We start from the raw sequence: 14900 nt of genomic DNA on the forward strand, positions 1-14900 counted from the left end.
GCGTGATTTCATCTAAGAAAACCAGTGTTCTCTTTATGCATATAATGTTCCGCATGTAATTGTACTGTCAGTGTCTATTGTGTCTCATTAAACGCCTTTAACACACAATACACATAAAATTCTGTTCAAACTCAAAACGAAAAAAACAACATTATCCACTGCGTGTGTCTTGTGCAGACGCACTGATTAAGCATCAAGATACGAAGGGAAAAATGACTTGAATGCACAACAAATAATAGTGCTTTATAAATCATGTTGACAATTGTGTGACACACTTTGCTTTAAATGGTTATTTAGCGTAACTCATTTCTTTACCAATTCAGTATTCACAGACTGTCACAAAGCCCTTATTGAAATTCAGAATAATAGGGATATTGTTACCATAAAAATATGTCGCAATGCGACGCATATGAATGTGCATGAAGTCCTTGAACCGAATATGCAACTGCTCAAGATGAAGATGCAGCACTTTGAATGTCAGTTTGTTTGAAATTGTAATGAATTCAATTTGTCGATGGCAGTGATACGTGTGTTATATGTTATTTAATTTGTCGTTTAGAAAAATGTATATTTGTAATTAGCGCAGTCTAAAAATAAGACATTTGTTTTGCCTTCGGATTGATCCTGCATGCAATGCAGTCTCCGTATGTCAAAAATGTGGACCCAGCCGCGTTTAAATGCATTTAATCCTGCTTAAATTTGAACTTAAATACTGCTATGTTTGGCTGTATCAAGATACCACCTGGTCCATATATAAAGATTTATTACATATTAGTTACGACACATGTCATTATTCATGTGCATTATATTTAACGATCATTAAAACTCGGTTGACAAACGGACGATTTCAAATAAATCAAAGGATTATATTTAGTAAATTGCCTCTTTATTTCATGTGCGTGTTTTTGTATAGCTAAGATATGAATTTAAACAACACATCTTTTAAAGATAGTCTCTTCGATTTTCTTAATAAGTAGTGCAATACACGTTTACCAGCTCGTATTACCGCAACGCAAAAGTGCTAACAAAAGTGCTAACAATCGGGTTATCGTTTACCTGTAAATAATGCACGCGTGACTGTTCGCTTATTGTTCTTATTGCATATATGCATTTACTTAATGTCATTCAATTGGATTTTAATTCATTTTTTCAATACACGTGCTCTTTTCTTTTCTTGTTTTAAATGACTTAAACATTTTGTGTGATATACAATATATAAATCGTCATGATATGTATTTCCCAATATTGTTGATACTATTTTCATCTTTACTGATTTTAACAATTGATTTTACGATATCAGAGAAGTGATGGTGAAATTTATATACGTCCGTTACCTGTAGCAATATAGAGGTGGTAGTCACGTATATTGTTATAAACACTTACGATCATTATTTGTATTCGATTACTTATATTTGGGCAACGTGTTATTGTAAATCTGTTGTTATTTTTATTTGATTACCCGTGTCATTTGCCGGTTAAAACACGGGGAAAAGTTCAAAATACTCGATGTGAAGTATGTTTCATTTAACAAAATTATCACAACTGTATTCAATAGACTACACACAATTCCACGTCTGATAACCTGTAATAATGACAACGCATAATAGGTCACGTGATTATATGTCTCCACAACTTGACTACCAGGGTGTGGGCACTGTCCTGTTATTAACCCATTTATGTCTAGCGTCTAGAAAAATGGCCTTGGCAAACAGCGTAGACCCATATGAGACGCCGCATGATGCGGCGTATTATATGGGTCTGCGCTGTTTGCTTAAAGCAATTTATGTTAAAAATATTCTAAATATAGAAATAAATATACTAGACAACCCTAATTATGAAAATAACTTGATCCAATTTAGAAGAATGGGAGAGTCCACTAGGCATACATGGGTTAATAGATCAATGTCATGAGCAACAGAGTAAATGGTGTGTAACTGATACCACAATAGCAGTAGAATACGTGTCATAAAATATAATGTAATCTTAATATACCGTATCATATTGCTTCCTAAAGTATAAGTGGGCAGCGACAACACTATTAGAAAAAACAAATGAAATATCTATTTGCAGCGTTGTCCTGTAATGTTGCATGCTAATATATGAATCATGTTCATACATTTTGATAAATGCATGTATATCGTTTTTTCCACTAACAATCCAGAAGATACGTTAACAGACATAAACATAATTTTAAAAAAAGAGTCATGAAAAATCATTATTTTTGCTTAAAAAGAGGGTGTCTGAAAACTGAGAGTGTCCGAAAACTTAGAGTTATTACGGTATGTTACAATATCAATTTCAATCACTAATTAATGTACCATCACCTTTTAAAGTTTTTTTATCACTTAATTAAAACACAACGGCTATAAAAAGAAATTTGATACGATACAAGTGCGAGTGATTAATGGACTCCTTTGTGGCTGTAAGGTGGCACCACTTGACATTAAATACTCCATTGCTGACATTGCAAATCGGTAAAAGGAACCTGGGACGCTGAATTCGGAACGTTTCATTGGCTGGTCGTTATAACGAGGTATCTTAGATCTGTTTGGGCAAAAACACTTATCGTATTCTATACTTTACTGCTTTAGCAGGTTGAAGTTGCTATCGACGACCTTTAAGTTCTATGTTGTACCTAGCACTGCTTGATATTAAAATAATCAATTTTGTACAAGATCTATTATTACATTACTGTTTGGATCAGATTTGATGTAAGATTGAGCAAACCGACGGCGGATTTACATAGATAAAGGTTTCGAGCAATTCTTGTGCAAGGTAAACAAATCGAGAACAAAAAGTAAAGGCGCCGAGTCAGATCACGAACAATCGACACTTCAGATAGCAAAGCATATCCAGAATATAATGCCAGTGAAATTGTCAATGTGTACCTAACATTTAGTTATCAGCTTAAAGAGCCAAGCCTTGCAGATTATGTGAACTTTACAATACGAGACGTAATATTATTGTGCCTCCTTGTGCAAAGAAATTGACAAAAATCAAGAGCGATAAATTTATTGAGTTAACCTGACCTACATGCATTTAAACAGCAAAATTCCTCGAGAAATGCTGAAGTTGGATATTACTATCACTAGCAGGGTAAGCCCTATAACCCTTGTTTCTACTTCGTGATGACATGAAATACTATGTATTTGTAATTGCCTTTCGTTATCACGACATAGTGTTCGTGTTTTTTTTAATATTTCTAAATGACATGTACGGTTTAAAAATCAACGTTTTTGTGGATTATAAATCTTGACGTCGTTGTCAATAGACTCCACCAATGTTGAGGTGATGATGTTAACTTCATATACGAACATCATTCATACTTAATCAATGACGCATATGTAACCGTGTCGGAATAAAACTTGTATAGACACAAAGAAAAGTTAATGGCATAAGCATAAATTAACTGAAAGCAATATGTTAAGTATAAAAAATGAGGCAAACAAGTTAATATTTGTTTCTAAAATTAATTTAAAAAAAATACTGCATTGTGAAAGGCTATCCGTGGGGGTAATAACTATAACGTATTGTCTTTAGCGATGAAAACACGTTTCAAACTGCATGCTATCACGATGACAATAAAATGATCTGCTATTATGATTTTATTTCAAATAATTATCATGTAAGTCATCGACGTACTCTGTGAAAAGTATAATGCGTAGGATGTTTTATGGGATTTTTATTTCATTACAGATCAGATATTATTTCGTTTCGGTTACATTTTATGTCGCATTAATACCTCATAAAATAAATTCGGTGACATTTCATCTCTGCATTAGACAATGAAATATTTCATAACTTTTAGTCTTTTTCTTTAAGGTGTCGTGACCTTAGTGGCTGGTTGTATCATATTAAAGGACACGTGTATGACATTCGTTTAGTAACATTTGCAATGAAAAGCATTTCAAAATAAAAAGGAAACAATGTTAAATCGGTCATGCTTATAGCATGGTTATTGAATCGACTAAACGTACGCACTTATGACCATTTTTGTTATCCCAGTGATTTACAATCTATAATGCGCTTTTTCCGAATATTTTCCTTTAGTCTTAAAATTCTATAACGTATCTTGGTTGGTTTCTACAAATTTACACTCATTGTCCGTGTGTGCTAGTAAATTACTTATTGTTCAGAGGTTAATATATGTACGTGCATTTGATTTTGCTCTCATTTGATTTTAAACAAACTGATTTGTTTGGCTGTTTCAAAATAACGATGTGGCACATCCAGAAAGAAGCTTTTTTCAATCACATTTGTTACGACGCGTTCCTTAGCTCACGCGAGACAGGCTTTACTTTTAATTTAACGAGAGTTGTACTTAAACGCAGGTTCGCCATTTAGTGGTTCAGGGTTAGCTAAACATATTATTTGGAATGATCTGAAGTAAATTAGACATTTTCTTCAGGAAATCGTACTAAGGTCGCTAAAATGATAAGGTCCATTATCATATATGTAAATAAACATTTTGCTTTTTTTGCGTCTGAAATTACATTTTAATAAATGTAAACTACTGTATAATATTCCTCGTGTTAGTGCTTACATATTTTTTGGTTGTCTATTAATACAATCGTAAGTTTGGAGATTTAATTTTAAAACTAAATGTTATGTTTCTCACTTCTTCGGAACGTATTAAGCTCCCAAACTTTATTAAGATAAATCATTGCATACTTTTTGGTTGTTGTCCAATTTAATTATTTCCCACTGACTGTACCTTATGTCGGTTATTCTGTCATTATGGCGGATACTATGCTTTGTAGATCACAATACTATGCTTGATATGTTGTGAACTGGTTAGCACTTGATGCCTTTACATACACTATAGATACTATATATAGAGAATATTATGTGAGTTTTGGATAAAGATCAAGTTTATCATGCGAGGCTTAGAACCGATGTAGCGCGAGGCTTGCCGAGCGCTAACATGGTTCGGGCCGAGCATGATAAACTTGATCTTTATCCAAAACTCACATAATATTCTATTTATCCTATTATTTTGTGGTCGTTTATCGTTCAAAAAGAGTAAAAATACTTTAAAATTCGAAGAAACAGCGCTGGTTTTCAAAGTTGACTCCGAAGTGTTTGTTTACTTCAACGTCATCATTTGCTATGACGTCACATCGAAACATATAGTGTTCTTAAGATAGAGATCGGAAAACCATGGTCTAAAAATAGCGATAGTATAAAGGTAAAGTTTATACGATCGTTGCTATGCTATCGATTTTCATCTGGTAATAGGATAAAGTAAATTATGAGATGAAGAAGTCCTGATGTTGGACGCTGTCCCAGAGCAAATCAGCTTCTTAACACTCTATTATAAAAGGCCTGGTCAGTTTACATGAAGTCTCTTTCAAGCCATGTGATACATACAGTTACTAATTCCACAAAGTTGTCTCTGCACATGCTTATCTGGGGCGATACTTTACGCACATGTATTAAGCCCCCTTTTCCCACAGCAAGGTTCACTTTATACAACGATGCAGATAAAGAGTTTAGCTTTTAGCTTCAGATCTTAGAGTTTTAGCGGTTCCTTTATGTGAACTTCAGCTCGCTTATTTATACCATATGAAAAAAACAATCTTCATCATTTCAGTCATGTATAATGTATAGTATGCCATAAGTTGAAACTGTACGTGTATTCTATCAACGGATGACATTTAGGTGCCATTATCAGATTTGTATATGAACATATATATCATTCATAATTTTATAATGACGGACGCCCAATTACCATACAATTCACTGACACCTAAGAGCCATACATATATAACTAATAAATAATTGAGCATAAATCAAAAACAAACTACATTGGCATTTTTAATTGATTTTAAGTATTTTTAGGGCGACACACATTGTGTTTGCTTCACACATAAATGACAAAACTGAATAGGTTAGAAAGTAACGCATGAGGTGAGTGTAAAACATACTTTACTACAATTTAAATATTTCTAACGAGTGTTTGTAATTGTTAATATAAATGTAACGCGCATACCTAATGCAAGTACAAGTTACGTTGCCTAGTTCTCTACATTCCTTACTTACTAGTATTTAAACGGATGTAGAAACAATTCGCTATTTCTAATATTATATCAAACACTTTTATGAAAAGTCGTATTATATGTTTTATATGGCCGTTAATATCAGATCAGTCGCATTAATTACACAATTAATCAAAAACGGTGAAGTTCGGAGACCTTTTTATATTTAACTCCCCTGGCTTTAGCCTCTTTTTAAATGTAATCACACGGCTAAAATTCCTACATGTATATTCATTTAATGTTAAACAATAATATTTGAAAACCGGTTAACAATCATGCTCACTGAAAAAATCTATTGCTGTTTGTTTCCTTGAATATGAGAAATGTTTAAGTTTTTTTACCCGACCAAGGTGAATCATGGGCCCGTATTTTACTCCTTTGGCAGTACTGGCCCGAGGGCTATAGCCCAATGCCTCTAATGCCATGCATATACGAGACAATATCACATCGCGTTTGTATTGTACCCTATTTATAACATACCTTTGATAGTAACCACTGCATTATTTAGCGCAATTGATTTTAGTTTGTGCATTTAATGTTTGTAAGTTAACGAAATTTCTGTTAAAAATTATGCCAAAAACGGCATTACCTAGTAACGAATGTACCAGAAGTAAACGAGTTTAAACGCGATTTTTCATATACCAACAACACGAGTGCTTTGTAATTAACAACTCTTTGATCAATTCTATTTTGTATCTCAATGATCATGAATTCGGCTATTTACTTATGCAAAAATCCACAGTAACAACATTCCGCTAAAACTTGAGCGTCAAAAAGCGACAGTAATTTTGACGTTGCTAATGACGTCATTTTCACTCAAGAACGGCGCGTGAAATCGATCGTATGACTGATACATATTTAAATGAGGTACACAAGGAAATAAAAAAGCGATATCGATAAAATAATAGTTGTAATATTGTTTGCTGAATACATAACCACTAAACTTGTCAAGTTAGTTTGAAATGATGAGTATTGGTTTGTCCCCTTTTTCGAAAAGTGCCATCCAGTAAGCAACTCAGCGTCCTGATAACCCCGTCGCATTTATGTCGACCCCAACCACGTTTTTAAGCATGTTTGTGCTTTCATATGACCTTAAATGCCGGTATGTGAATGACTAGATCAAATTTCCACTGGCTTTGCAGAAAGAAGCTTTTCTAATTCACAGTTCATGCGCGGTAGGTTTCGTTGAAACTTGGCTCGACATAAACGCAGGCCGGCTTTCAGTGGTGCAGAGTTAAATAAATAAGATTAAAAAGGCTGGGATTGTCTTTTGTGAATAAGGTGACTATATTTAGGTAAGCGTTTTAATTCTCTCAATTTTGCACTCTTTGTTATTATCAAATATGTATCACTTTCAAAATAAGTCATTCTTTGTGAATTTTAACCTGAAATAATCATATATAATAATCGCTTCGGTCGATTACACTTGCTATTTCCGTGTACAGTATGTTTTAATTTTAACATTCGTGGAAAAATATGCACGGATAAGCAAGTCAACGTAAAAGCTTGTATCAAACATTTAATCTAAATGCATATTTACAAAATATTTGAGGATGAATATCTTACTATAGCAGGGTTAGGTATAGGAAGAATTTATACTGCCTTGATGTATTAGCTACAGCGATTTTCCCCTGCTTTATAAAGTACCCGTTAAAGGTACTTTCCCAATAGAAGAAAAATTACAAAATTGCCGATTGCTGTCTGCAAGTTAACAAATAAAATGAGCATTTAAACTGAACATTTCAAGCCAAAATGAATGTTAATCAATATTTGAGTTGATGTTTGCTTTTGATACCAAAGCAATTAAAAAAAACTATCATTCCCAATTAGAAGATTTCCCGGCGTGAATTTTCCCAATTTCAGGGTTTTTCGCGCTATTTTTTCCCAATTGGTATCGTACAGGTACTTTTCCCAATTGGGGAAGAAAAATCGCTGAGCTAGTTTTATAGCGACGCGGTAGAGTGTCTTCCTAGCACTCGGGAGGTCATGGGTTCTATCCCCATTGTGATCGACGATTTTTCGAGCTGGGTTACATTGGCGCCCAACGTAAATGATCCACTTTGGTTGTTTGTCTGTCCGACGTCCCGCAGGTGTCGTGGCAGTAGGACATTCTAATAAGAATTTCAAAAAATGGAGGGTGTAGTGTAGCAGAGCTCGAAATAAGGAGAATTTATACTGCCTTGCTATATGGGGCGGGCCGATTGTCGGTTGTTCAAGGTTATTGCAAAATGCAATATTTTTTTCGGTAAGAACAGCCTGTTTGACACGTATATTCGTTTAAACAGCGTGTACTATTTTACAAATTTCCGGGTGAATAACATTTCGATTTAATCGATATGGTATGTATATTCAATATGTCAATCTTAATTCGTGCACTTTGAATAAGTACATGCTTTTAATTCAAAGATACGGTCAGAATAAAACGTTAACTTGATATTTGGCCTTGGCACATGTGTTGTGATATTTAACATAATTGTCATGTAAGTTAATTACAAAGCTCGAGTCGTCAATTGACCACAGGTCTACGAACAGTAACTACCGCGGTCATGTTCGTCCACGTCCTCTAATTGATAGGTCAGTATTTATGGGATCAGCGCGGTTTAGTGATGTGACATTGGTACAGATATGTAGGTGTTAGTTTATGTGTGCAATAAAATACACTGTAAATGAACCGGCCTCTGTGGGATAAACGGCCTGAGTACATGTACGTATAGTATTGTCTCAAATTAGCCTGTGCATCCCGCTTAGATTTATGTCGGATCACACGTTGTAATGAGACTTTTTAAAGAAAAATTCCATACAAGCGGAGTGTCGTCCCTGGTAAGTTTTTCTGGGGCAATACTCTACGCACATACATTAAGCCCGGTTTTCAAAGAACGGGTCTCAAAAAATGGCTCATGTAATCGCGTTTTCGTAATATATACAGCTGTCAGCAAAAGCAGTGTGATGAACACGGTAAATGTGAATATGTGCAGCCCAGCTGTATCCTTGATTATCGGTGTGCAAAATTGCGGTTTTGAAGAAAAAATAAGCGATTACTCTTAGTCATAAGTAAATGTATTATTCTATATTCTCAAAATACTATAAAAATCATCCCCATCATAATCAGCAACAACTTAAACATGCCTTACCTTATAAATAATAGCACAAAGACCACTAGAAGTGGGTGTTTGTATTTGACAGGGCTTTCGAATAACATCGGTGTGCAAAATTGCGGCCTTGAATATAAATAAGTGTGTATATATAACTTCTTACATTTTGTCAGATGTGATGATTAGTAGATATACGGTACATATGCTTATAATTCATAAAATATATTTAAAAACATAAGACTGTGTATATATTTAACTTCATGGTTGGTAAGAAATAGTGCAATAATCCTGGTAGTTCATATTGCATCGCAAGGGATATACACGTAAGGTGATACGACTCAAGTACGAGTGATTAATCGTTTTGTGTGACAGTAATCTGACATAGGATGATACATGCACTTAATAGGCGAACTTGCGGGTCGATTACAGAATTTAAAATCTTTATGTTGAGTTGATTCATTGAAAAGGACCAAATAGATAAGATTTATATCTGCTTGTGTTTTGGGACTTTATACAGTTGTAACACAGGTCTCGCACGTGACACAAAACTACATCTCATATACCCTTTTAAGGATTTTCACGAAACGTTCCTCAAATTTTAAGTATTTTGAGTCGATGTGATAAGAAGGCACGAGTCAGTCGTATTTAACCCTTTCAGTGCGGGAACCGAATTTTAAAGGCCTTTGCAAACAGTTTGGATCCAGATGAGACGCCACATAACGTGGCGTCTCATCTGGATCCAAACTGTTTGCTATTCTGATAGTATTCTTTGAAAAAAAATCGAAGAAAATGCTAATTTTACAAATTCAGCAGACGACATTTTAGCAGACGACAAATTTCCCAGCATGCAAAGTACTTAAAGGGGCCTTTTCACAGATTTTGGCATTTTTTTAACTTATTCATTAAATGATTTATATTGATAAATGTAAACATTGGATCGTAAAAGCTCCAGTAAAAAATCAAGAAAAAAAATAAAAAAAGGAAAAGAACATTGCCCGGAGCAGGTTTCGAACCAGTGACCCCTGGAGTCCTGCCAGAGTCCTGAAGTAAAAACGCTTTAGCCTACTGAGCTATTCCGCCGAGTACACATTCTAGGCGTATTTTATACCTTATATAAGCAATCTTCGTAGTTTCACAGAATTTAACGACAAAAACAGAACTCTCCAAATTATTCAATCGTTTCGCGTTGCAACGCTTTATAATTTTTAGGTTTTAAAATCGTCAAAAGATGCATATAATGGCTATATTAGAGCATGGTTAATGTTCAGTATTACTGTTTCCTCACAAATATCATAACTAAAACGAAAACTTACGAATCTGAAACAACTTTTTTCAATTTTGTCAATTTACCAAAGCGTGAAAAGATCCCTTTAAGAATCAAATGTGTGAGTCTCCATTGCCGTGTCCATTCCAACACTCCAAACCCTTTGACTGATTTTCACGAAACGTTCTCTAAATGCTCATCCAATCTCAAGATCGTACTGCAAGGTCAAATGTTCTCAAACCGCGTTTAATGCTTTTCATATGTACTGTGTTCTGTGAAAAGGGGGTTTAATGCATGTGCGTAAGGTGTCGTCCCAGATTAGCCTGTGCAGTCCATAAAGGCTTATCAGGGACGACAATTTCCACCTAAACTAGAATTTTTTTGCTAAGAAGAGATTTTCTTTAAACAAAAAATATCATTAAAGCGTAAAGACTCGTCCCTGATTAGCCTGTGCTAAAGTATCAAATAATCGTTTCTATCGAAAATGCTTGTTATTTCTATTTATGTTTTAGTGTGCATACTCGTCATGTGAAATAAATATACCGGTATGCATCAGTGAGTAAGTGCGTAAAATAATAATTTTAATGCGACTTCATACCTGTCAAGTATTTACTTTGAAAACGGTAATTATAAAGCTATGAAAATACGCACATTGTATGATCTTTATTTTGCACTCGAATTCTTTTATATTAAAGATACGCGAACAATGACGTATATATATGTATTTTGAAATAGGTACCTTTATATTACGATATCGCTTTAGAAAACTAAATTTTGGGTCGTTGTCAATATATGTTATATTTTTGTTTCAATAACACGTGGTGGTTAAACATTTCAAATACACGCATCCGACAAATTTCTCACTCTGATATTCAATAAACCTCTTAAGATTTTACGATCTTTTACCTGCGATAATAACGTGTACAAAGTAAATTTGAAGTTCATTCCCAACAACTTGATCACCCGGAGTTTTGTAATGTTCGTCATTGTCGTTTAATTAATAGGTCCATTCAAATGGGACAACCGTTGAGTAGGAGTGTGACATTTACACATGCATGCAGATTTTGCTATTGCGTCTGTAAGTAATAATTATTTCTTATGTCATCTTGGTATTGTTGCCAATAACTGATGACAAACACAACATAAAGAACGCAGTTAATTGCAAATATGTACAGCGAGGCCTTCTTGCGTTTTGCGTATGGATTTTTATCCAAGTACATTCACCGCATAATGTTCTTTGTTTAAAATTCCGTAACATATACTGATGCTATTATGATATATATTATAAAACTAATACCTGTTTGCTTGATTTATTGTCGATGTCATTCAATTCCAATGCAAATAGCTGAGGTTGGTGATAATTTTCATATTGGTGGATTTGGTAGTTAAGTCAAATTTTAATATATACCGGTATACCGTATCTATTTCATTTGATGATGCTTTGCTGTGCACGGTGGCTATCAGTGCGAATGAAATATCAGTTGAGTCTTATGTGATCCGCCGGGATTTCTACATATTTGCTTTTCGCTTGTTCTATTTGCTTAGCGGGTTTTATAGTTGAAAAATAAGATTTTAACATGTAACATTACCAGTGGATCTGTACGAAAAGAGAAACGGATAATGGCTTAGCTTTGCAAGATTTCAATGACGTTTGTTTTTCAATAAAAGTGAACATTAAAAAAAGCGTTTTATTAAAATACACATAACTATCCAGATAAAGTAAATGAAGTTTTCATTATTCAGACAATAATATACATCTTATAATATAAAGTGCTTACATGCGCATTAAAATATTATCCCATTTTTGTCATGATAACTAACTTGTATCACATTTACTTTCAACGCAGTTAAGTAGTCACCACAATGTGTACGCCTTTACTGTGAATATTTTTACGACACGAAGAAAGTGAAGCTTTCGATCCTAGACTTTCTACGAATATCTTCAGTAGAAGTTTTTGTCTTTTATTTATAAAAAGGACATTTTATTTTGTAGCCGTAAATCAAAATGAGCCTCGCTCTGGGAAAACGGGGTGTAATGAAATTTGTGAAAAGTGTCTTGCAAGATAAGCATGTATATACTTCCCACTAGCTAATCAGGGAGGCCACTTTCTGTCTTAACTTAATTTCCGATAAGTAGATACACATGTACTTCGTTTAAACAACAAATACCATAAACGGGACAAAATTCGTCCCTGATTATCCTGTGCGGACTGTTAAAACAACCAATTATTTTGCTATAAGCTTCATCCAACGACATTTTGGTTGTTAAGCCCACACAATTTAACGGCCAAAGACCTGCGAGTGGTCAACTGAGTAAAGGTCTGCATAACTTGACCACCAGGCAGTGGTCAGTGTCATCGCTGTCCTCTAATAAAGATAGGTCAGTGTCCACGGGATCAATATTGTGACAAATAGAAGACGTTGTTGTAATTAATTGTGTGTTATATAATAGATTCTTATTGTATTGCGTCGTGTCATCGCGTTTCGGTAATTATCAGAGCGTAGCAAAAGTGACATAAAGAACACTGTAAATGTCAGATCACTTTCGCACGGGTCGTTCTACGTATTGTATATGTAGTTTCATCCTAATAATATCGTTGTTGCCAAGTGCAACCCGGAAGATAATTTCAGCATGTATTATTTGTAACATTTTTGATGCGATGATAAATATTTGCGATAATATTCGACTTAACGATATGTAATACCTGTTGCATGCATTAAATAAAGCTTATTAAATGTTTATGGTGTTCCGTGGGTCCGTACTGACATACTTTCCAGTATTTGCATGAGTGCTTCAGTTGCAGGGCAAAGTGGTTGTCAAATAACAAGAGTGGCGTTTTTTTGCATTGAGTTTGTATTAATTCAAGCACCATTTAGAATGCTATAGTTTGATATGACTTTCACATGCACGGTAAATATACACCCCTAAAGATTATTCCTATACGTTTACGTGATTACGTGAAATAGCCTTATCCATTTTTAACTACGTATATACCTTTTTACCGATGGCTCAATGTAACGTTGGTCCGCCATTCTTTTTTTAATGAAAATAAAAAAATTACACGTCCTTATCAAATCTGAATAAAATATTATTAAGATTTACAGCGTACATTTACATGTATATAGAATGATGTCTCAACGTATTGAAATTTCAAATATAAAGGTGTGAACGTAAAATTAGTCTCACTGCATTATTTAATGCATGCCTTGAATAGAATGCCGTATTCCTTATTACCTCGTTTCATGCATGAATGCTTGATATTATATGTTTATTTATGTGATGTGGCTAATTAAATATCGATTAGGCAAGTGATCTACAGCCTTGTACACATTGGAATTTTGACATCGCACATTTATTTTCCCATGACCATTTATACTGCTGAGAGTAAGATCTATTATTTAGTAAGATCAAGGCACACTTTTCATTGATAAAAATCGATTTTTGTTGCTGTTGACATGAATCACAAACGTCATTACTTGAAAAATTTATTTAATTAAAAAATGACTGCACATGCTAATCTGGGACGATACTCTTCGCACATGCATTAAACCCCCTTTTCACAGAGCACGACACAAATGATTTGATATTGTGATATTATAACAAATACTTGTTATGTATGTCATCGACCTTTTTTGAAAAGTCTTATCAACTTAACGTTTAACATTGCTTCACCTTCTTTTTTGCATACGTCGACAAATTGATGTCATTATGATATGCCTGACTATCAGGTATCAGTCGCTTTTGTAACCGTTTGTGTCTTACTAATTCCTTTTTTGTTTGCTCCCATATCCCCGAAAACGCTGGCATGTGAAATTACGATCCGACTGGCAAAGAAAGAAGCTGTTTAGATCACATTCATAACGGCACGCGTAACAACTCATGCATGTTAGATGTCACTTTGAACGGGAGTTGAAACTCGGTTGACATTCACTTAAGCATTTTCGCTATTTAGTGGTGCAGAGTTAAATAAGTAAAGTGAACGCGGTTGGAATTTTCTAAAGTAAATTTGTTGACTATATATCCAGGTAAGCGAGTTAAGCTCTCTCATACTTATTTGTATGTTTTAAACACGTCTAACAACGTACAAAAAATATTTGAATTTAATAAGGTGTACGCGGGATCGCGTGCCAATTAACCCATTTATGACTCTATCATCCTTCTAAATTGGATCAATTTATTTTCAAAATTAGGGATGTCATATATATTTATTTCTATATTTACAATATTTCTTACAGAAATTCCTTTAAGTAAACAGCGCAGACCCTGATGAGACGCCGCATCATGCGGCGTCTCATCTGGGTCTACCCTATGTTCCAATGTTTTTTTTCTAGACGCTAGGCATAAATGGGTTAAGCATAGAGGTAAATACATGCTAATGTGTTTAGCTTTTAGCACATTTTGCATGAGGTTAAGCAGAAGAGCGAGTTAAAATGTATGTTGATCAAGCATATTTACGATTTTTCAAATATCTAGTATGCTTGACAAATTTCTGTAGATACATCACT

The 14900-nt window shown here is 34.3% G+C and overlaps 1 protein-coding gene across 6 annotated transcripts in view; it reads left to right on the forward strand.

Annotated features, from left to right (window-relative positions):
- The window catches only part of LOC127833569 (desmoplakin-like), a 65920-nt gene that overhangs the window by 11847 nt on the left and 39173 nt on the right, over positions 1 to 14900 (forward strand). Inside the window, exon 1 of one of the 6 annotated variants that reach the window (XM_052358889.1) lies at positions 2815 to 3096. The exons of 2 other annotated variants lie outside the window; for them this stretch is intronic. In XM_052358889.1, coding sequence (XP_052214849.1) covers positions 3034 to 3096 — 63 coding nt within the window. In that variant the 5' untranslated portion in view covers positions 2815 to 3033. Of the gene's footprint in view, positions 1 to 2814; positions 3097 to 7183; positions 7334 to 11399; positions 11473 to 14320; positions 14421 to 14900 lie in introns of those variants that run through there. 3 more of the 6 variants (XM_052358892.1, XM_052358891.1, XM_052358894.1) reach the window with 3 other exon arrangements.

Source organism: Dreissena polymorpha, chromosome 6, assembly GCF_020536995.1.
Source record: "Dreissena polymorpha isolate Duluth1 chromosome 6, UMN_Dpol_1.0, whole genome shotgun sequence".
NCBI classification, from domain to species: Eukaryota; Metazoa; Mollusca; class Bivalvia; order Myida; family Dreissenidae; genus Dreissena; species Dreissena polymorpha.